The 24648-nt window shown below is 46.4% G+C and overlaps 1 protein-coding gene across 2 annotated transcripts in view; it reads left to right on the forward strand.

Moving 5' to 3' along the window:
• Window positions 1–231: 231 nt before the first annotated feature.
• LOC132780788 (reticulon-2) overlaps window positions 232–24648 on the forward strand; it is a 46672-nt gene continuing 22255 nt past the window's right edge. The window contains exons 1-4 of one of the 2 annotated variants that reach the window (XM_067461691.1): window positions 232–722; window positions 9589–9633; window positions 12665–13132; window positions 16724–16966. In XM_067461691.1, the coding sequence (XP_067317792.1) occupies window positions 692–722; window positions 9589–9633; window positions 12665–13132; window positions 16724–16966 (787 nt within the window). In that variant the 5' untranslated portion in view covers window positions 232–691. Of the gene's footprint in view, window positions 723–9588; window positions 9634–12664; window positions 13133–16723; window positions 16967–20340; window positions 20459–24648 lie in introns of those variants that run through there. The other variant, XM_067461692.1, reaches the window with a different exon arrangement.

Below are 24648 nucleotides of genomic sequence, written 5' to 3' on the forward strand. Positions count from 1 at the left end.
CCTCCTAATTCTTCCTTGCAGACCTTGCAAGGCGCTTTCCATGGTGCTGAAAACCCAACCTCGTTGCATCTTCAGCACCATGGACAGCGCTGGGAAGAAAACCCGGGGTGGATCTCCATTCCTTGCTGGGATGGGCTCTTCCTGCTCCTTCTTTCCCTGTTTAGTCTGTTTTGCAGGGGAAGGGGCGGGGCCGAGGATGATGGACAGGTAGGGAAGCCAAGCCCCGCCCCTTCCCTCCTCCTTCCCTCCTTCCCTCTTTCCCTGCTTCTCCTCCTCCTTCTCCTCCTCTTCCAGGACCCCCTCCTTCCCGGCCACACCCTGTGCCCCCCCCCCTAAAAAACACCCTCCTCTCCACCCCCTCCTCCACCCCTTTCCCTTCCCCTCCATCCTTTCCAAACAACCCCCCCCCTTCTTTTCCTCGTTCTCCTCCTTCTTTTTGTCTGCAGCATCCTCTTTGTCTTCCCTCCAGCATCCCTTCCTCTCCTTCTCCTCCTCCTCCTCTTTTTGGGGAAGAAGGGGGGGCTCAATGATGGGCCCTCCATGGGGGAGATGAGCCTGGGGAGGGGGCCCAGGGGGAGGAGGAGGAGGAAGAAGAGGAAGAGGAAGGAGGAGGAGGAGGAAGGGGGAGGCTTGGGCCCCGGAGGACGGGGCGGGGGGGCCTCCCGCATGGACCTGGAGCCGGACGGTGGCCATGGGGCAAGTCCTGGGGTTTGCCCACTGCAGTAGGTATCTTTGGGAAGGGGGGAGGGGGGGGCAAAAGGGAGGGAGGGTCCCAGTGGTGGGGGTTGGAGGAGGGATTTGCCCCTCTTAGGACACCTCTGCATGGGTGCAAAGGGGCAGAGGGGATGGGTGGTCTCACAATGCAAGCAGGGCATTGGATAGTCAAGGTTGCCCCCCCCCCAGGCATTGTATACATTGCATGCATGATTTGCAAAAGTCTTGTTGCTCCTATACATTGCATGCCTGACTCCTGCAAAAAAAAAGTCTTGGTACCCCACTTATTGATCTGACACAGACCCCAAAACCAGGAAAGGAAGGGTTGCCGCTTGGCATCTCCTTGTGGAGAGAAAAAGTGGGTTTAAATAATAATAATAATAATAATAATAATAATAATAATAATTAAAGATCAAACTGCAAAGACTCTGTCACAAGCCAGTCAAGGTGGTCCCAGTGGTGATCGGCACACTGGGTGCAGTGCCTCAAGACCTTGGCCTGCACTTAAACACAATTGGCGCTGACAAAATTACCATCTGCTAGCTGCAGAAGGCCACCTTACTGGGATGTGCACGCATTATACGCCCAAGCCAGTCACGGTGGTCCCAGTGGTGATTGGCACACTGGGTGCAGTGCCTAAAGACCTTGGCCTGCACTCAAACACAATCGGCGCTGACAATTGTACCCCACTTATTGGTACCCCACTTATTGATCTGAAATAAAGGGTTGCTGCTTGGAGTCTCCTTGTGGAGAGAAATAATAATAGTAGTAGTAGTAGTAATAATAATAATAATAATAATAATAATAATAGGATTTAAAGATCGAACTGCAAAGACTCTGGCACAAGCCAGTCAAGGTGGTCCCAGTGGTGATGGGCACACTGGGTGCAGTGCCTAAAGACCTTGGCCTGCACTCAAAAACAATCAGCGCTGACAAAATTACCATCTGCCAGCTGCAGAAGGCCACCTTACTGGGACGTGCACGCATTATATGCCCAAGCCAGTCAAGGTGGTGCCAGTGGTAATGGGCACACTGAGTGCAGTGCCTAAAGACCTTGGCCTGGACTTAAACACAATTGGCGCTGACAAAATTACCATCTGCTAGCTGCAGAACGCCACCATACTGGGATGTGCATGCATTATATGCCCAAGCCAGTCAAGGTGGTGCCAGTGGTAATGGGCACACTGAGTGCAGTGCCTAAAGACCTTGGCCTGGACTTAAACACAATCGGCGCTGGCAAAATCACCCTCTGCCAGCTGCAAAAGGCCACCTTACTTGGGAAGTGTCCGATGTGTGATCCAACACAACAGCCAGCAAAGTGATTTTGTCTGCTGTGGACTCATCTTGCTGTGTTTCAAATAGCAATAATAATAATTGCACTTTTGATACCCCACTGTTTACCTCTCTGCCACTGAACCTGGCTCGAGAGCAGTACGTGTGAAAAAGATCTTGAAAGTCCTCATGGACAACAAGTTAAACATGAGCCAACAATGTGATGTGGCGGCAAAAAAAGCCAATGGGATTTTGGCCTGCATCCATAGGAGCATAGTGTCTAGATCTAAGGAAGTAATACTACCCCTCTATTCTGCTTTGGTTAGACCACACCTGGAATATTGTGTCCAATTCTGGGCACCACAATTCAAGAGAGATATTGACAAGCTGGAATGCGACTAAAATGATCAAGGGTCTGGAGAACAAGCCCTATGAGGAGCGGCTTAAGGAGCTGGGCATGTTTAGCCTGAAGAAGAGAAGGCTGAGAGGAGATATGATGAGGGCCATGGATAAATATGTGAGAGGAAGCCACAGGGAGGAGGGAGCAAGCTTGTTTTCTGCTTCCTTGGAGACTAGGACGCAATGGAACAATGACTTCAGACTACAAGTGAGGAGATTCCATCTGAACATGAGGAAGAACTTCCTGACTGTGAGAGCCGTTCAACAGTGGAACTCTCTGCCCCGGTGTGTGGTGGAGGCTCCTTCTTTGGAAGCTTTTAAACAGAGGCTGGATGGCCATCTGTCAGGGGTGATTTGAATGCAATATTCCTGCTTCTTGGCAGAATGGGGTTGGACTGGATGATGGCCCAGGAGGTCTCTTCCAACTCTTTGATTCTATGATTCTATGATTCTATGAACCCAAATCTGGATAAGAAAGGCTATTGTTGTTGTTGTTGTTGTTGTTGTTGTTGTTGTTGTTGTTATGTTTATTTATACCCCACTATTGTCTTGTCTATGTATTGCAGGCCTGACCCCCCCCCCCCAAAGGAAAAGGTTCTCTCTATTCATTGTAGGCCTGACCCCAAACAAGGAAATAAACAATATTAATTATTTATACCCCGTCCTTCTCGACCTCCGAGGTGGGACTCAGAATGGCTTCCAAACAGGCAACAATTCAATGCCAAGCATGACATAAGACACATAATAAATACATCCGTATACATTAAAATAGTTACAAATATATGTCAGAACTAGTTCGACAGATTAAAATTGCCAGAATTGAAATAGCCGTCCAAAACAATCCAAGTGCAGTCCAATAAAATCTTGTCTTCCCGCTAAAACAACTATTCCGTGAACTCTTGATCCCATAACCAGGATTTAAGTTTCTTCTGGAAGGTTAGAAGGGAGGGGGAGGATCTAACCTTATTGAGGAGGGAGTTCCACAACCGAGGGGCTACCACAGAGAAGGTCCTGTCTCTCGTTCCCACCAAATGCAACTGCGATGGCGGTGGGACTGAGAGCAGGGCCTCCCTGGATGATCTTAAGGTCCCAGTAACCTCATTGGGGAGGGAGTTCCACAGCCATGGAAAAGGTCCTATCTCTCGTCCCCACCAAACGCAACTGCGATAGCAGTGGGACCGAGAGCAGAACCTCTCCAGATGATCTTAAGGTCCTAGAAACTTAATTGGGGAGGGAGTGCTACAGCTGAGGGGCTACCAAGGAGAAGGCCCTGTCACTTGTCCCCACCAAACGCAACTGCGATGGTGGTGAGACTGAGAGCAGGGCCTCCCTGGTTGATCTTAAGGTCCTAGTAACCTCATTGGGGAGGGAGTTCCACAGCCAAGGGGATACCACAGAGACGGCCCTGTCTCTCGTCCCCACCAAACACAACTGCAATGGCGGTGGGACCGAGAGCAGGGCCTGCCCAGATGATCTTAAGGTCCTAGTAACCTCACTGAGGAGAGAGTTCCACAGCCAAGGGGCTACCATGGATAAGGCCCTGTCTCTCGTGCCCACTAAACGCAACTGCGATGGCAGTGGGACTGAGAGCAGGGCCTCCTCAGATGATCTTAAGGTCCTAGTAACCTCATTGGGGAGGGAGTTCCACAGCTGAGAGGCCACCACGGAGAAGGCCCTGCCTCTCGTCCCCACGAAACGCAACTGCGATGGCGATGGGACTGAGAGCAGGGCCTCCATGGATGATCGTAAAGTCCTAGTAACCTTACTGGGGAGGGAGTTCCACAGTCAAGGGGCTACCACGGAGAAGGCCCTGCCTCTCGTCCCCATGAAACGCAATTGCGATGGCTGTGAGACTGAGAGCAGTGCCTCCCTGGATGATCTTAAGGTCCTAGTAACCTCATTGGGGAGGGAGTTCCACAGCCAAGGGGATGCCACGGAGAAGGCCCTATCTCTCGTCCCCATGAAATGCAACTGCGATGGCTGTGGGACTGAGAGCAGGGCCTCTCCGGATGATCTTAAGGTCCTAGTAACCTCACTGAGGAGAGAGTTCCACAGCCAAGGGGCTACCATGGATAAGGCCCTGTCTCTCATCCCCACCAAACGCAACTGCGATGGCGGTGAGACTGAGAGCAGGGCCTCCCTGGATGATCTTAAGGTCCTAGTAACCTCATTGGGGAGGGAGTTCCCCAGCCGAGAGGCCACCACGGAAAAGGCCCTGCCTCTCGTCCCCACGAAACGCAAGTGCGATGGCGGTGGGACTGAGAGCAGGGCTTCTCCGGTTGATCTTAAGGTTCAGACAGGTAAACTGGACCGGAACCTTTTAGGGCTTTATAGGTTAGCACCAGCACTTGGAATATTTATTTCCTTGTCCTTGAATACAAATCTGGACAGAAGAGACTGCCCCCTATGCATTATACTCATATGTCTGACCCCCCCCCCCCCCCCACTTCTGCCCCCTAAAAGTCTTAGTACTCCACTTATTTCTCTGACACTGATCCAAATCCTGGATTGGAAAGGTTGCTGTCTTGAGTCTCCTTGTGGAGAGAAAAAGTGGGGTATCAATAGACATAAACTAACAACAACAACCACCACCACCACCTCTCAGCTCAGCCTGGCATTCCTCTGAAGCTGAGAGAGTGTAACTCACCCAATGTGGGTTTTCCATGCCATAAACGAGAATCCAAACCCATGTCTCTAGTAGAGTCATGGGTTGCATCTATACAGTAGATACCTACTTGTGTCAGCTCAGGTCCTCCCTCTTTAAAGATTTCAGCAGGGATCCCATCAGGTCCGCTGGCTTTGTTTGTTTTGTTTTGTTTTTTGTTGGCTGATGGCATTGCTGACTTCTTCCAAACTAGGCATTGCTGCAAGCTCATCCCTAGTTTGTTGTTGTGGGATTTGTGAGAGAACCTCTTCGGCCACATTGGAGCTGCGGTTCAGGAGGCTTTGGTAGTGTTCTTTCCAGCGTAGTGCAATTGATTTTTGGTCCTTCAGGAGTGTGGTTCCGTCTGCTGAGCGTAGAGGCTGTATGCCATGGTTTCTTGGTCCATAGATGACCTTTGTGGCTTTGAAAAATCCCTGAGCATCATGGGTATCTGCCAGGTGTTGGATTTCTTCGGTCTTCTTTGTCCACCAGATGTTCTTGAGTTCTCTTGTCCTTCTTTGGACTTCAGCTTTTGCGCTAGCGTAGATCTTTTTCTTAGCAGCACAGTTGATGTCTCTCTGCCATGCTTGGAAGGCTTTCCTTTTCTTGTCAATTAGCTGTTGGATCTCATTGTCGTTTTCGTCGAACCAGTCTTGATGTTTCTTGGTTTGATATCCAATAGTTTCTTCGCAGGCTGTGATGATGGAGGTCTTCAGTTTGTTCCAATGTTCCTCAACATTTTCGGGGTGTTCTGTGGGGAGATGGTTCTTGAGTGCTGTTTGGAGATGGGCTCGTTTGGAGGGCTCCTGAAGGGCTTGGGTGTTCATTTTGCACCTTGTCTTCCTTCCTTGGAGTCTGCGCTTGGGGGCGATCTTGATAGGCATTGTGGATCGGATTAGCCTGTGGTCAGTCCAGCAGTTGACAGCACCTGTCTTGTGAGGAGCACATCACGGCGGTCTCTGGCACGTGTGATTACGTAGTCTAAGAGCTGCCAAAATTCACCTCTGTGCATGGCATTCATCGACCTTGCAAAGGCATTTGACACAGTGAATCGCAGCGCTCTTTGGTCCATCCTCCAGAAAATTGGGTGCCCAAACAAATTTGTGAACATCCTGCGGCTCCTCCATGATGACATGATGGCAACGGTCTTGGACAGCAATGGCTCCCAAAGTGACCCATTTAAGGTGAAATCAGGTGTCAAACAGGGATGTGTTATTGCCCCAACTCTATTCTCCATCTTCATCGCTATGATACTTCACCTTGTTGATGGGAAGCTTCCCACCGGAGTGAAAATCTTCTATCGGACAGATGGCAAGCTGTTTAACCTCAGCAGACTGAGCCAAAACCAAGGTTACAACAGCATCTGTTATAGAACTCCAGTATGCTGATGATAATGTTGTCTGTGTGCATTCAGAAGGAGATCTACAAGCCACTCTAAACACCTTCGCAGAAGCATACGAGAAGCTCAGCCTGTCATTGAACATTGAGAAGACCAAGGTGCTGTTCCAGCAGTCACCAGCCAACCTCCTTCCAGTGCCAGAGATAACTGCTTAATGGTGTAACATTAGAAAATGTTGATCATTTCCGCTACCTTGGGAGCCACCTCTCCACCAAAGTCAACATTGACACCGAAATACAACACCGCCTGAGCTCTGCAAGTGCAGCATTTTTCCGACTGAAGCAGAGAGTGTTTGAGGACTGGGACATCCGTAGGGAGACCAAGGGGCTTGTCTATAAAGCTATTGTCCTCCCAAGCCTGCTCTGTGCCTGTGAAACGTGGACTGCCTACAGACGTCACATGCAACTCCTGGAATGATTCCATCAGCGCTGCCTCTGGAAAATCCTGCAAATCTCTTGGGAAGGCAGGCGGGGAAATGTCAGTGTGCTGGAAGAAGAAGCAAAGACCACCAGCATTGAAGTGATGCTCCTCCGCCATCAACTCTGCTGGACCGGCCATGTTGTTTGGATGCCCGACTACCGTCTTCCAAAGCAGTTGCTCTACTCCGAACTCAAGAACGGGAAACGGAATGTTGGTGGGCAGGAAAAGAGATTGAAAGATGGGCTCAAAGCCAACCTTAAAAACTGTGGCATAGATACTGAGACCTGGGAAGCCCTGGCCCTTGAGTGCTCCAGCTGGAGGTCAGCTGTGACCAGCAGTGCTGTAGAATTTGAAGAGGCACGAATGGAGGGTGAAAGAGAGAAACGTGCCAGGAGGAAGGCGCGTCAAGGCAACTCCAACTGGGACCGCCTCCCACCTGGAAACCGATGTCCTCACTGCGGGAGAAGATGCATATCTAGAAGAGGGCTCCACAGCCACCTATGAACCCACCATCAGGACACCGAACTTGGAGGACCATCATCCTCAGACTACGCGGGATCGCCTACACAGTAGAGTTAATGCGGTTTGATGCCACTTTATTGCCAAGGCTGAATGCTATGCAGCCTCAGGAGTTGCATTTCAGCAAGGTCTTGAACCTCTTCTGCCATAGAGTGCGGAAACTACTACTTCCAGGATGCCATAGCAGTTGAAGTGGGGTAAAACTGGATTAATTCAACTGTGTAGAGTGCTCTCGTTCTAATCTTTTCCCTTTCCACTTTTGTCTCTCTCTTTTTGGAGCTAATTTTAGTCTCTGAGTTTCTCAGAACTGATCGAAATCTGTCCTAGTTTGAAACGTACGGCGCTTTGGCATGATATATAATTCACGGCGCATGCCATAAATGGCCATAAATGGAGTTGAGCATTGCATTAAGAAAACCCTGTGATCAGAGCGATCTTAGGGTGCAAATACTATAGAAGGAACGCAGTTTGACGCCACTTTCGCTGCTGTAGCTCTGTGCTCCGGACTCCTGGGAGTTGTAGTTTGCATTCGTAGGCAGAGAAGCCTGAAGACCTTGCCAAATTACAACTCCCAGAATCCCGCTGCAGTTCAAGTGATTTCTAAACTGCATTCCTTTATAGTATAGATGCACCCAGAGAAGATTGAAGAACGTGTAAAACTACAACTCCCAGGATTAATTTTGCAATGTAGATGCGCCCAGAGAAGGTGGAGGTCTTTGTAAAACCACAACTTCCATGATCTGTTTTACTGTGTAGATGTGCCCAGAGAAGGTTATGGGCCTTGTAAAACTACAACTCCCAGGATTCATTTTATTTTGCAGATGTGCTCAGAGAAAGTTATGGGCCTTGTAAAACTACAACTGCCAGGAATCATTTTACTTTGTAGATGCACCCAGAGAAGGTTATGGGCCTTGTAAAACTACAGCTCCCAGGATTAATTTTACTGTGTAGATGTCCCCAGAGAAGGTTATGGGCCTTGTAAAAGTACAACTCCCAGGATTCATTTTATTGTGTAGATGTGCTCAGAGAAGATTATGGGCCTTGTAAAACTACAACTCCCAGGATTCATTTTATTTTGCAGATGTGCTCAGAGAAAGTTATAGGCCTTGTAAAACTACAATTCCCAGGATTCATTTCATTTTGCAGGTGTGCTCAGATAAAGTTATGGGCCTTGTAAAACTACAACTCCCAGGAATCATTTTACTGTGTAGATGTGCCCAGAGAAGGTTATGGGCCTTGTAAAACTACAACTTCCAGGATTCCTTTTACTGTGTAGATATGCTTACAGAGGGTTGTGGGCCTTGTAAAACTACAGCTCCCAGGATTAATTTTACTGTGTGGATATGCCTAGAGAATGTTATGGGCCTTGTAAAACTACAACTCCCAGGATTAATTTTACTGTGTAGATGTGCCCAGAGAAGGTTATGGGCCTTGTAAAACTACAACTCCCAGGATTAATTTTACTACGTAGATGTGCCCAGAGAAAGTTAAGGGCCTTGTAAAACTACAACTTCTAGGATTCATTTTACTGTGTAGATGTGCTCAGAGAAGATTATGAGCTTTGTAAAACTACAACTCCCAGGATTAATTTTACTGTGTAGATGTGCTCAAAGAAGGTTATGGGCCTGGTAAAACTACAGCTCTCAGGTTTTATTTTACAATGTGGATGCACCCAGAGAAGGTTAAGGGCCTTGTAAAACTACAACTCCCAAGATTCATTTTACTGTGTAGATGCACCCAGAGAGGGTTAAGGGCTTTGTAAAACTACAGCTCCCAGGATTTCATAGAATTAAACCATGGCAATTCAAGTGGAGCCAATGTTATTCTACAGTGTAGTTGCACCCTTCGTGGAACTACAATTCCCAGGATCCCATAGCATTGATCCTTGGCAGTCAAAGTTACTCCTGGCAACATGGAGACAAGGAAGATGCATCAGAACCTTATATTTTATTTTCTGGTTGTGGCTCAGCTCCAGACCTTACATTAATGCGTCTATGCTTCCCGCCATAGTCGTGCATAGGGAGGCCACACATTATTTCCTGGATGACTTGCAAATGGGAGCATAGGAGAGAAGCCAAGGACATCCAGAGTTTGGAAAGTGTTTTGTTTTGGTTTTTCCTAAACTACAACTCCCATCTGGCATGCCTTTTGGGGGATTCTGGGTGTTGTTGTGTGAATGGGAAGTCTTAACAGGTATTTTTCTCCCTCTTGTTTCTTGCAGAAGAATCTCCTTCCACCGCCTCCACCACACCAGACTCTACAGACGGTGAGTTGGAAGGGATCCGCATCCGAAAAAACTAAACTACAACTCCCAGGATTTCATCGCCTCGAGCAATGGCAATTAAATGCAGTCAAACTATATTCATTCTGCAATGTTAGATGCACCCCTAGTCATTGGGTATGTTAAATATGCTCAGAGAGGCTGACCTCTCTGAGGGAGGACTACAAGTCCCAAAATCCACCAACTAGCAGAGCCACTGGCGATTTTTAGTTCCTCGAAGTAGGCATATTCATTTAGTTTGCTAATATACTCAGATGCAGCATTCATCCGAGCTGAGCTTGGAAACTATCCTAGCAAGAGGACTACAAGTCCCAGTTCTGGGAGTTGTAGTCCTTTAAAGTACCCACAGCCCTTACATTTTTCAATATACTCAGTGGTAGTGTTCACCTAAGATGAAGTTGGAAATACATTGAAGTTGGAAAGCCTGCCAGTGGGAGGATTACAAGTCCCAGTTCTGGGAGGTGTAGTCCTTCAAAGTACCCACAGCCCTTACATTTTTCAATAAACCTAGTGGCAGTGTTCACCTAAGATGAAGTTGGAAATACATTGAAGTTGGAAAGCCTGCCAGTGGGAGGATTACAAGCCCAATACTGGGAGTTGTAGTCCTTCAAAGTACCCACAGCCCTTATATTTTTCAATATACTCCGTGGCAATGTTCACCTAAGCTGAAATTGGAAATACATTGAACTTGGAAAGCCTGCCAGTGGGAGGATTACAAGTCCCAGTTCTGGGAGGTGTAGTTCTTCAAAGTATCCTCAGTCCTTACATTTTTCAATATATTCAGTGGTAGTGTTCACCTAAGCTGAAATTGGAAATACATTGAAGTTGGAAAGCCTGCCAGTGGGAGGATTACAAGTCCCAGTTCTGGGAGTTGTAGTCCTTCAAAGTACCCACAGACCTTCGGTTTATCAAAGGACGTAGTCCACCAACAATGGAATTGAACCAAACTTGGCACACAGAACTCCCATGACCAACAGAAAATACTGGAAGGGTTTGCTGGTCATTGACCTTGAATTTGGGAGTTGTAGTTCACCTACATCCAGAGAGCACTGTGGGCTCAAGCAGTAATGGATCTGGACCAAACTTGGCACGAATACTCAATATGCCCAAATGTGAACACTGGTCGAGTTTGGGGAAAATAGACCTTAACGTTTGGGAGTTGTAGTTCACCTACAATCAAAGAGCATTCTGAACTCCTCCAATGATGGAATTGAACCAAACTTGGCACACAGAACTCCTATGACCAACAGGACATACTGGGTTTGGTGTGCACTGACTTTGAGTTTTGGAGTTGTAGTTTACCTACATCCAGAGAGCACTGTGGACTCAAGCAGTAATGGATCTGGACCAAACTTGGCACAAATGCTCAATATTCCCAAATATGAACAATGCTGGAGTTTGAGGGAAATAGACCTGGATGTTTGAGAGTTGCAGTTGTAGTTTAGTTCAATTCCATCCTTGGTGAAGCTATAAATCCCAGCAACTACAACTCTCAAATGACAAAATCAATCCCTCCCAACCCCACCAGTATTCTGCCAACTTAGCAGTTCAAAAACATGCAAATATGAGCAGATCAATAGGTACCGCTCTGACAGGAAGGTAATGGAGTCATGCTGGCCACATGACCTTGGAGGTGTCTATGGACAACACTGGTTCTTTGGCTTAGAAATCATATAATCATACTCATAGAGTTGGAAGAGACCTCATGGGCCATCCAGTCCAACTCCATTCTGCCAAGAAGCAGGAAAATTGCATTCAAAGCACCCCCGACAGATGGCCATCCGGCCTCTGTTTCAAAGCTTTCAAAGAAGGAGCCTCCACCACGCTCCAGGGCAGAGAGTTCCACTGCTGAACAGCTCTCACAGTCAGGAAGTTATTCCTAATGTTCAGATGGAATCTCCTTTCTTGTAGTTTGAAGCCATTGCTCCATTGTGTCCTAGTCTCCAGGGCAGCAGAAAACAAGCTTGCTCCCTCCTCTTTATGACTTCCTCTCACATATGTATACATGACCCTAATCATGTCTCCTCTCAGCCTTCTCTTCTGAAGGCTATACATGCCCAGCTCTTTAAGCCGCTCCTCATAGGGCTTGTTCTCCAGACCTTTGATCATTTGAGTCGCCCTCCTCTGGACACATTCCCACTCGTCAACATCTCTCTTGAATTGTGGTGCCCAGAACTGGACACAATATTCCAGGTGTGGTCTAACCAGGCAGAATAGAGCATGGGGAGCAGGACTTCCCTGGATCTAGACACTATGCTCCTATTGATGCAGGCCAAAATCCCAAAATCCAAATGGAGATGAGCACTAACACCCAGAGTCGGACTGTAAGGGATCACGGGTTTAGCGTGCGGGGTCCTTTTTCGAAGAAATCCAGAGTCCAATAGGTTCATGTAAAACACCATTTATTCAAGCTGATGAGCACGAGGCGGACAGACAGCACTTTTGTATGTGTTTCCACAGACTGTCGCGCACCTCCTCGGCTTTTGTAAACCTTTATATACCCTCAAGTAAACAAGAACATTTTTGTCATGGAAAGTACTTTGACCTTTATTCTTCCTGTCCCATCAACCTCTTGATGGAAAGTACCTCCTTGGTCCTGCAGACTTTGCGCTTAACCACAACCCAACTTCCTATGTAAGCTCGAACTTTGTATGAACTCTAAATGTCACATTTTCTTCCGTGCTGCTGATTTCATTCAAAGAACCTTGCTTAAGGTAAAGGTAGTCCCCTGACATCAAGTCCAGTCATGTCTGACTCTGGGGTGTGGTGCTCATCTCCATTTCTAAGCCGAAGAGCCAGCGTTGTCCGTAGACACCTCCAAGGTCATGTGGCCGGCATGACTGCATGGAGCGCCGTTGCTTAGCTATTGCTAATTTCACTCAAAGACCCTTTCAGGACATCACTTTAATGTCAGGGCAAAACCTTTACCTTTACCTTCCCTACCTTCTCAAAACCATGCATCATATTTTGTGACGTTTGTAAACAATTCCTGACCGCCGTCCCTTCCTGTCCTCAGGTGGCAACGACGAGTCCGACTTCCCAGAGCTGCAGACGGCGAGGGAGTTTTCGGAGGACGAAGAGGAAGAGGAAGCCTCAGTGGAATGGGGCACGCCGAGGGAGCTGACCTTCTCGTACATCACCATTGCGGCCCCCAATAGTGGAGGAGGAGGGCCACCTTTGGGGGACCCGGGGCCCCGAAACCGGAGGGACTCCCAGGGCCGCCGGGCACGGGCCCCTCTCCCCCGGACGGAGACCTGCGAGACCTTTGTGCCGGCGCTGGGGGACAGTTTGGAGAACATTCCCAGCCTGTGCCCGTCCCCCGAGGCTGGTGGGCCAGGGCTGGACCCCTTTGAGGGATGGGAAGCCCATTCAGGACAAGTGGACGCCGACGAAGTAGGAGAGGAGCATCTCATATCTCAACCTCACAGCCCTGCAGTGCGGGCCGAGGAAAGCGGGCAATGCAGCAGCAGCGATTCGTCCTCAGGTATGTAGGGAAAGGACCCTTTTTCTGGCCTACATCTCTCATCACCATTGGTGTTATATTGTTTTTAGCGCACTTGAATTGCCAAAGCTCAATTCTTGACCTCATTCCGCCTTATGGAACTATAACTCCCAGGGTCTCAAAGCATTGAGCCTTGGCGGTCTCAAGTGAGGTCAAGCAGTCAATTCTGTAATTCAAAAAGTACAATAATATGGGATCCTGAGATCTGCAGTTTCGCAAAGAGTGCATCTGCATTGTAGAATTACCAATGCTCAATTCTTGACCTCACTTCCGCCTTGCGGAACTATATATCCCAGGATCCCATAGCATTGAGCCTTGGCAGTCTCAAGTGAGGTCAAGCAGTCAATTCTGCAATGCAGAAAGCGCAATAATATGGAATCCTGAGATCTGCAGTTTTTCGCAAAGAGTACATCTGCATTGTAGAATTGCCAAAGCTCAATTCTTGACCTCACTTCCGCCTTGCGGAACTATACATCCCAGGATCCCATAGCATTGAGCCTTGGCAGTCTCAAGTGAGGTCAAGCAGTCAATTCTGCAATGCAGAAAGTACAATAATACGGAATCCTGAGATCTGCAGTTTCACAAAGAGTGCATCTGCATTGTAGAATTGCCAAAGCTCAATTCTTGACCTCACTTCCGCCTTACGGAACTATAACTCCCAGGATCCCATAGCATTGAGCCTTGGTGGTCTCAAGTGAGGTGAAGCAGTCAATTCTACAATGCAGAAAGTACAATAATATGGAATCCTGAGATCTGCAGTTTCGCAAAGAGTGCATCTGCATTGTAGAATTGCCAAAGCTCCATTCTTGACCTCACTTCCGCCTTACGGAACTATAACTCCCAGGATCCCATAGCATTGAGCCTTGGCAGTCTCAAGTGAGGTCAAGCAGTCAATTCTGTAATTCAAAAAGTACAATAATATGGAATCCTGAGATCTGCAGTTTCGCAAAGAGTGCATCTGCATTGTAGAATTGCCAAAGCTCAATTCTTGACCTCACTTCCGCCTTGTGGAACTATAACTCCCAGGGTCCCATAGCATTGAGCCTTGGCAGTCTCAAGTGAGGTCAAGCAGTCAATTCTGCAATACAGAAAGTACAATAATATGGGATCCTGAGGTCTGCAGTTACGCAAAGAGTGCATCTGCATTGCAGAATTGCCAAAGCTCAATTCTTGACCTCACTTCCGTCTTATGGAACTATAACTCGCAGGATCCCATAGCATTAAGCCTTGGCAGTCTCAAGTCACACAGTCAATTCTACAGTGCAGAAAGTACAATAATATGGGATCCTGAGGTCTGCAGTTTCGCAAAAGAGTGCATCTACGTACAATGCAGGTGCACTCTTTGCAAAACTTCAGATCCCAGGATTCCATCTTATTGTACTTTCTGCACTGTATAATTGATGGCTTGACCCATTTGGGACTACTAAAACTCAGTACTATGGGATCCTGGGAGTTATGGTTTCATAAGATACCCTTTGGCAGAGAAAGTACAATAATATGGAATCCTGGGATCTGCAGTTTCTTAAAAGAGTTCATCTACAATGCAGATGCACGCTTTGCGAAACTGCAGATCTCAGTATTCCATATTGTTGTGCCTTCTTTGCCAAAGGGCACTGGTATATCATGAAACTATAACTATAACTAGAATATATATTATATTATATTATTATATTATTTGTGGCTTTGATTGATATGTTCTTTCTGCAAATCCCTCAGTCATCCAATGCCATTCCATGGTCAGCTTCCAGCAAGAGTCATGCGCCAGTGGTTCTCAACCTGGGGGTTGCGACCCCCAGGGGGGTCACCTGGCCATTTCAGAGGGGTCGTAAGGCCAGCTCCGTTGGCCCCACCCCAAGGGCTTCACGCCTGGCCTCACGCAAAGCCCCCTCACCTACCTCACATTCTCGCCATTGGCGAGAGCGTGGGGCAGGCGAGGGGTCCTCCACGTGAGGCCTGGCCTCGCACAAAGCCCGCCTCACCTGCCTCACGTTCTCGCCATTCGGGAGTTCTGTGTGGAGGTCTCAGTGGTCTGTGGAAGTCAGCACTGAATTGGTTGAAGGTACTACAAATCCACCTTAGGGAAGGCTGAGCGAAGGAAGAGAGATGCTTTTGAGCTGTGGTGTTGGAGGAAAGTGCTGAGAGTGCCTTGGACTGCGAGAAGATCCAACCAGTCCATCCTCCAGGAAATAAAGCCCGGCTGCTCACTGGAGGGAAGGAGACGAGAGACAAAGCTGAACTCCTTTGAATGCCACATCCTGAGGAGACAACAAAGCCTAGAGAAGACAATGATGCTGGGGAAAGTGGAAGGCAAAAGGAAGAGGAGCCGACCAAGGACAAGATGGATGGATGGCATCCTTGAAGTGACTGGACTGACCTTGAAGGAGCTGGGGGTGGTGACGGCCGACAGGGAGCTCTGGCGTGGGCTGGTCCATGAGGTCACGAAGAGTCGGAGACGACTGAACGAATGAACAACAACAACAACACTACAAATCCATATTTCTTTCTGCTTAATCACGATGCTTTAATTATGTTGAATTTGTAGCAATTAAAACACATCCTTCGTATCCGATATTTACATTACGATTTGTAACAGTAGCAAAATTACAGGTATAAAGGAGCCACGAAAACAATTTTATGGTTGGGGGTCACCACAACATGAGGAAGCATATTTAGGGGTTGAGAACTACTGTGCTAAGAGAACCTGGAAAGGGCACTTCTTGGGATTTCTAGTTCCTCCAAGGTAATTCTGTGGCCAAACAAACAATTAATGGTCACTAGGTTCTTCTGGGTTTTTTCAGGCTATAGGGCCATGTTCTAGAGGCATTTCTCCTGACGTTTCGCCTGCATCTATGGCAAGCATCCTCAGAGGTAGTGAGGTCTGCATGTATACCATGCAGCTGTGGACATGGGGACCACCAAATGCAGCATTGCCCAAACACGAATCAAGGAACATGAAAGGCACTGCAGACTACTTCAACCAGAGAAATCAGCCATAGCAGAGCACCTGATGAACCAACCTGGACACAGCATATTATTTGAGAACACAGAAATGCTGGACCACTCCAACAACCACCATGTCAGACTACACAGAGAAGCCATTGAAATCCACAAGCATGTGGACAATTTCAACAGAAAGGAGGAAACCATGAAAATGAACAAAATCTGGCTACCAGTATTAAAAAAACCTCTAAAATTACAACAGCAAAACAGCAGAGAGGAAACAACCAGGCACATCTTAACACCTCTCAACAAAAGATTTTCCCAGGCTCAGCCAGGCCTTCAAATGCTAATGAAGGTGGTCAGTTGAAACATTCACACCTAGCTCCAGCGGAGAAGAGCTCTTTGCCCCACCCCAGCCATTCCACAGATATATAAACCCATTGTCCTAATTCCAACAGACCTCACTACCTCTGAGGATGCTTGCCACAGATGCAGGCGAAACGTCAGGAGAAATGTCTCTAGAACATGGCCCTATAGCCTGAAAAAACCCACAAGAACCTATTGATTCTAACCATGAAAGCCTTCGATAATACAATTAATGGTCAGCCTGACCCATGACTTTTGTCCCTTCAGAGACGTCCCTGGGCGACCTCCCGCCACTGGATGTCTCGGATCCCGAACTGGAAGAAGGGGGACCGAATATCTCCGGAAGTATCCACCTCCGCCTATTGACCTCGACTCTTGAGCTTGACCATTGTCCATCACTGGACGACAAAGAAGATGAAGGAGAGGCGGGGCTGAGCTGGGAGCCAATCACAGAGCAGCATCAGGCGGAAGCGGACCAATCAGAGAGCCCGCTGGAAATATGCATCCTAGGTGAGCAGATTGGAATTTCCTATTGGTTCTAATGGATTAGAGTTGGCCTTCTAGGAATTTGTAGGTCCTCCAGCTTGAGTCGATAGTCAACATCAAGGAGTGACTTGGTCGCACATGGCATGTCTTTTCCCATGCTGTCTTTTTAAATAGATGCCTTTGAAATAATTGTATAGGCAATGTAAAAGGATATTATAATGACCAATTAATAGCAATTAGCAAATTAATTAATTGAAGCGATTAGCAAAGAGAACCTAGAAATGTGCATTGGGATAAACGGATTCATTGTTGCCTATAAATCCACAAAATTAAGTCTTATGACTCCATGGTATGGAATCCTGGGATTTGTAGTTTGGATAGCACATGCCTAGACTATAATTAGGCAATGACAGCCCAAATGGGAGTTTCCAAGCCCCTCCCCAAACTACAGATCCCAGGATCCCATAGGACAGAGCTGCCGGCATTCGAGCACTATTAATGCGCTGATAATTTGCACGGTCCAGATTTAGCCCTGGACTCAAAGGCTCTTGTGACATTCGGCGTCCTCCTGGGTTTCATGGCACGGGGACGATGGGACGGGAAATAGCCCCTGGCCTCAGGCCCAGAGCGGGGCTGGAGCTCCCACCAGTCCATAGGTATTAATAGCAGCTGCTGAGAGCAGCACAAACCTGAGATGGGGGGAATCTAGAGTTGGGACCCCCCAAAGGTCATCCAGTCCAGCCCCCTTTTGCCAGGCAGGAAGGCACCATCTGATCCCTCCCGACAAATAGCCATCCAGCCATATATATATATGATTGAGAGATAGATAGATAAATACACACAATTCTAATACTCGAAGGGACCCCCCAAGGCCATCCAGTCCAACCCCCTTTTGCCAGGCAGGAAGGTACCATCTGATCCCTCCCGACAGATGGCCGTCCAGATGGCCGTTAGAGAGTGCCGTTGAGGAAAACGGCACTCTCTAACTTGACACTTTCCAAAAGTCTTGGGCAAATAGATAAATAGATAGATAGATAGATAGATAGATAGATAGATAGATAGACAGACATAATTCTAAGGCTGAAGGGGATTCCCCAAAGGCCATCCAGTCCAACCCCCTTTTGCCAGGCAGGAAGGCACCATCTGATCCCTCCTGACAGATGGCAATCCAACCATATGTGTGTATGTGTGTGCGCGCATCTGTGTGTGAATGACTGATAGATAGATAAATAAATACACAGAATTCTAAGGCTGGGAAGGGAACCCCAAAGGCCATCCAGTCCAACCCCTTTATCTGTCTGTCTGTCTGTCTGTCTGTCTGTCCGTCCATCCGTCCGTCCGTCCGTCCATCTATCTATCATATATATATGATTGAGAGATAGATAGATAGATAGATAGATAGATAGATAGATAGATAGATAGAATTCTAAGGCTGGGAAGGGACCCCCAAAGGCCATCCAGTCCAGACCCCTTCTGCGATAAAGGAAGGCACTATCCAATCCTTACCAACAGATGGCTATCAAAGTCTCTATTGAATCATGGAATCTAGAGTTGGGACCTCCCTAAGGCCATCAAGCCAGCAGGAAGGCACTATCTGATCCCTCCCGACAGATGGCCATACAGCGATATATATAAGATTGATTGAGAGATAGATAGATGCACAGAATTCTGTGGGCTGGAAGGGATCCCTCAAAGGTCATCCAATCCAACCCCCTTTGGCCATAAATGAAGGCACTATACAATCCCTACCAACTCTATTGAATCATGGAATCTAGAGTTGGGACCTCCCTAAGGCCATCCAGTCCAACCCCCTTTTGCCAGGCAGGAAGGCACTGTCTGATCCCTCCCGACAGATGGCAATCCAGCCATATGTGTGTGTGTGTGTGTGTGTGTGTGTGAATGATTGAGAGATAGATAGATAAATACACAAAATTCTAAGGCAGGAAGAGACCCCCAAAGGCCATCCAGTCCAACCCCCTTCTGCCATAAAGGAAGGCACTATCCAATCCCTACCAACAGATGGCCATCCAGTCTCTACTGAATCATGAAATCTAGAGTTGGGACAAACACACACCCCAAGGCCATCCAGTCCAACCCCCTTTTGCCAGGCAGGAAGGCACCATCTGATCACTCCCGACAGATGGGTCATCCAGCCATATATATATTATTCAGAGATAGATAGATAGATAGATAGATAGATAGATAGAATTCTAAGGCTGGAAGGGACCCCCAAAGGCCATCCAGTCCAAACCCCTTCTGCCATAAAGGGAGGGACCATCCAATCCCTACCAACAGATGGCCATCCAGTCTCTGTTGAATCATGGAATCTATAGTTGGGACCCACCCAAAGGCCACCCTGCCTAACCCCCTTTTGCCAGGCAGGAAGGCACCATCTGATCACTCCCGACAGATGGGACATCCAGCCATACATATATTATTCAGAGATAGATAGATAGATGGATAGATAGATAGAATTCTAAGGCTGGAAGGGACCCCCAAAGGCCATCCAATCCAAACCACTTCTGCCATAAAGGAAGGCACCATCCAATCCTTACCAACAGATGGCCATCCAGTCTCTGTTGAATCATGGAATCTAGAGCTGGGACCCACCCAAAGGCCGCCCAGCCCAACCCCCTTTTGCCAGGCAGGAAGGCACCATCTGATCCCTCCCGACAGATGGCCATCCAGCCATATATATATATTTATATATATGATTGAGAGATGGATAGATGGATGGATAGATAGATAGATAGATAGATAGACAGAACTCTAAGGCTGGAAGGGACCCCCAAAGGTCATCCAGTCCAAACCACTTCTGCCATAAAGGAAGGCACTATCTAATCCCTACCAACAGATGGCCATCCAGTCTCTGTTGAATCATGGAATCTAGAGTTGGGACTCTGCAAAGGTCATCCAGTCCACCCCCCTTCTGCCATAAAGGGAAGACACCATCCCATCCCTCCCGAGAGATGGCCATCTTTGTCAATGGGATCCCCCTTTAATCACGACAGCTACATCCAATGGATGTATGCCGTTTGACTGCTGGAATCCTCCAGTTGAAAGAGACCCCCAAAAGCTATCTAATCCAACCCCCTTCTGCCAGGGAGACAGCATTCTCAATACTGCATAGATCCACATGATGCAATTGTTGTGACTAAAGTAGGATGTCATTCACAAGGAGACCCCTGGATGGCCATTTGTTGGGAGGGTTTTGATGGTGTCTTCCTGCCTGGCAGGAATGGGTTGGACTGGATGGCCTTTGGGGGTCCCTTCCTACTTTGTGATGCGTGTGATGCAAACGACATCAGAGGAGCCCCTCACCCTGGCAGCGCTACGTCTCCCAGGCAAGACTCTGTGATGGGAGACGGCAGCTGGGATTCGTCATCTATAAATAGCCCCCCGCTTCTCCTTGAGGCCCCCCTTCACTCCATGACTGAGCAGCCCTCCTGTTCCATCCAGACACAGCTTCGGAGAGATCCCTACAAGGAGAACCCAAAGCTGCCATGGCGAACACAGGTGGGAAATGCCCCCAAAAAGGGCTTTATAGAGCGTATCCCAAATGGACATCGTTGGGCGAAGGGTAGAACGTGATAGATGGAAGGATTTGAATAGGAGAAGCTTTGGAAGAGAAGAAGGACCTGGGATGGGGATACTATAATAATAATAATAATAATAATAATATATTATTATTATTATTATATATTATTATTATTATAACTTATTATTATTATTATTATTATTATTATTATTATTATTATTATTATTGGTTATTATTATATTGCCGAAGGTCTGGAAACTACAAATCCCTAGGAGGAATGACTTATATAGCTGGGGATGTCTAGCTTGGAAAAGAGAGGGTTAAAATATTGGAAAGGAGCTCCCATTGAGGAAGATTGTTTTCTGCTGCTCCGGAAACCAGGACATAATAGAGCCTCGGGTTCAAATGGCAAGATAAGAGATTCCACCTGAAGCTTAGGAAGAAATTCCTAGAGCCATTTGACAATAGAATACATTGCCGTGGGAGTTTGGTTGACGTCTCCTTCTTTGGATGGATGACCATCTGTCAGGAGGGGTTGCATGGTGTCTTACTTCCTGGCAGAACTGTGTTTAGATGGATGACACTTGTAGATTTATCTATATCTATATGTATGATAGCTCTCTTATCTATCATATCTGTGTCTGCATGGTCATCTGTCGGGAAGGCTTTGATTATGTCCTCCTTTAGAGCAGAAAGGGAGGGATTGGGGGTCCTTCCCAACTTTTGTGGAGTATAGACTGCTAAAGAGTCCGGAGGAGTTCTATCATATCTCATATATCTATATATAATATATCTATCTATATGTATGATAATATAGATCTACATATCATATATCTATATGTATGTTAGCTCTCTTATCTCTCTCATATATACCTATAATGTCATATATCTATATCTGTATGTATGATACCTCTCTTATCTATCATATATATCTATAGTTATATGTATGATATCTCTCTTATCCCTCTTATATCTATCTGTAATGTCATATATCTACATCTATATGTATGATATCTCTCTTATCTATCTTATATATATATCTACATCTATATGTCTCTTATCTCTCTTATATATCTCTATAATGTCATATATGTCTACATCTGTATGTATGATAGCTCTCTTATCTATCATATATATCTATATGGATATGTATATCTCTCTTATCTTTCATATATATATATATATATATATATTTCTATGATATCTCTCTTATCTCTTTTATATGTATCTATAATGTCATATATTTACATCTGTATGTATGATATCTCTCTTATCTATCCTATATATCTATATGGATATGTATATTGCTCTTGACTCTCATATATATATATATATATATATATATATGTCATATATCTATTTCTATGATATCTCTCTTATCTCTTTTATATGTATCTATAATGTCATATATCTACATCTATACTTATGATAGCTCCCTTATCTATCATATATATCTATATGTATATCACTCTTATCTCTCATATATATATGTCATATATATCTATTTCTACGATATCTCTCTTATCTCTTTTATATGTATCTATAATGTCATATAGCTATATCTATATGTATAATATCTCTCTTATCTTATATATATATGATAGATAAGAGAGATATTATACATATATGGTATCTTATCTATCATATATATATACATATATGGTATCTCTCTTATCTATAGCAGAAAGGGGGATTGGGAGTCCTTCCCAACTTTAGTGCTAAAGAGTCTTGCGAAGTTCCATGATATCCCATATATCTATATATCTCATACCTATATCTATATGTATGATATCTCTCATATATATATATATATATATATATATATATATATATATATGGTATCTCTCTTATCTATAGTCCTTCCCAACTTTAGTGCTAAAGAGTCTGGCGAAGTTCCATGATATCCCATATATCTATATATCTATATGTATGATATCTCTCTTATCTATCATGTCTGTGGCTGCACAGCCATCTGTTGGGAGAGCTTTGATTGTGTCCTTTATAGCAGAAGGGGGTGAGGAGTGGGGATGCTTCCCAACTTTAGTGTAGACTGCTAAAGAGCCTGGTTGGATGGCCATCTGTTGGGAGGGATTGGATGGTGTTTCTCCTACCTGGGCAGACTAGATTGGGGTTGGAATAGGGTCAGGCTAGATAGTATTTTGGGGTTCCTTCCTACTCTATGAATGAGAGCACGCACCAAAAGGCCTTGCAGTTGTAAAGGATGTGCTTGCCCTTCCATCCAAAAAAGACCCCACGTCTGTGGCTTTTGCAAAGATGCTGAGCCACCCGTTTGGCATGTGGGGCTGTCAGTTAGCGGTCGGCCGGGGCTTTGGAGGGGGAAGGGAGGGAAGGAGGCACGGACCGGACAGCTGCGCCCTGCTTTTGGCCTCTCCTTTTTCCACCCTCGGCCTTGCCCCACCCCACCCACCTCTTCCCTTAATAATGCCTTCAATAGGGTTTGCTATGATCCGATAAGTTGAGCCAAGAGTGTGATGCAGCAGCTCAAAAGGCCAATGGGATTTTTGGTTGCATCCATAGGAAGATAATGTCAAGGGAATCACTGGGATTGTGGTGCAGCTGCATTAAGATCACTCTGACCAAAAAGTCATGAGTTCAAAGCCAGCCCGGGTTGGAGTGGGTTTCCAACCAATTGTGTGTAGCCTGTTGTCGACCTTTGCAACCCAAAAGACAGTTGCATCTGTCAAGTAGGAAAATTAGGTACCACCTTATAGTGTGGGGAGGCTAAATTAACTGATTTATGAGGCCATAAAGAAGACACCTGCAAAGCATTCCTGTGGGAAGCATGCGGGGAATGCGGAAGAGCTTCATCAGCGTCGCAGATGGAAAGCGACAGCTCCCCTGGCGGCCAGAAAAAAGTTAAATAGCCTCTGTGTATGTCTGTATATGTTTGTATGTCGAAAATTGGCATTGAATGTTTGCCATATATGTGCACACTGTAATCCCTGCGGGGTGAGAAGGGCGGAATATAAAAACTGTAAATAATAATAATAATAATAATAATAATAATAATAATAATAATACGTCATGCGTTGGATAGACCTCTTTACCTGGAATACTGCATCCAATTCTGGGCAAAGCAATGCAAGAGAGATATTGACTCTAAACTGGAAGAGGGCAACTAAAAGGCCTGGAAACTATCAATCCCTATGAGGAGCGTCTTAAAGAACGCTTAGCCTCATGAGAGCCTCATGAGAGCCATGTCTACTAAATACTAGCTTGGGTACCCAATGGTGCCCGGGTTATTTGAAAAGGCCATTGTGTTTTTTGGGGTGTAAGGTCATATCATGTAGTTAATTGGTAACACTATTGATGAGGAAAAAGCCAGGATGTAATTTCGTTTTTTTATGAATGCTCCCATTAGAAAATACATAACAATGTAGGTGAACTATAACTCCCAAAATCATGGGTCAATCATTCCCAAACCAAGCCTATATGCGCAGTTGGCCATGTTGGGTCTGCGTGCCAAGTTCGGTCCAGATCTGTTGTCGACTGGGTTCAGTGCTCTCTGGATAAAGGAAAACTACAAATCCCAGGGCAATCACCTCAAACCCAGCCAGTATTTACAGTTGGCCATGTTGGGTCTGTATGCCAAGTTTGGTCCAGATCTGTTGTTGACTGGGTTCAAGTTCTCTCTGGATAAGGGTGAACTACAACTCCCAGATTCCCAAGGCAATCACCCCCAAACCCAGCCAGTATTTGCAGTTGGCCATGTTGGGTCTGTGTGCCAAGTTTGGTCCAGATCTGTCGTTGGCTGCGTTCAGTGCTCTCTGGATAAGGGTGAACTATAACTCCCATATGCCAAGGGCAATCACCCCCAAACCCAGCCAGTATTTACAGTTGGCCATGTTGAGTCTGTGTGCCAAGTTTGGTCCAGATCTGTCGTTGGCTGTGTTCAGTGCTCTCTGGATAAGAGTGAACTACAACTCCCAGATTCCCAATGCAATCACCCCGAAACCCAGCCAGTATTTACAGTTGGCCATGTTGGTTGGTGAGCCAAATTTGGTCCATATGTGTCGTTGGCTGGGTTCAGTGCTCTCTGGATGAAGGTGAACTACAACTCCCAGATTTTCAGGGCATTTACCCCCAAACCCAGTTGGTATTTACAGTTGCCCATGTTGGGTCTGTGTGCCAAGTTTGGTCCAGATCT

The sequence above is a fragment of the Anolis sagrei genome, chromosome Y (genome assembly GCF_037176765.1).
Source record: "Anolis sagrei isolate rAnoSag1 chromosome Y, rAnoSag1.mat, whole genome shotgun sequence".
Classification (NCBI taxonomy): domain Eukaryota; kingdom Metazoa; phylum Chordata; class Lepidosauria; order Squamata; family Dactyloidae; genus Anolis; species Anolis sagrei.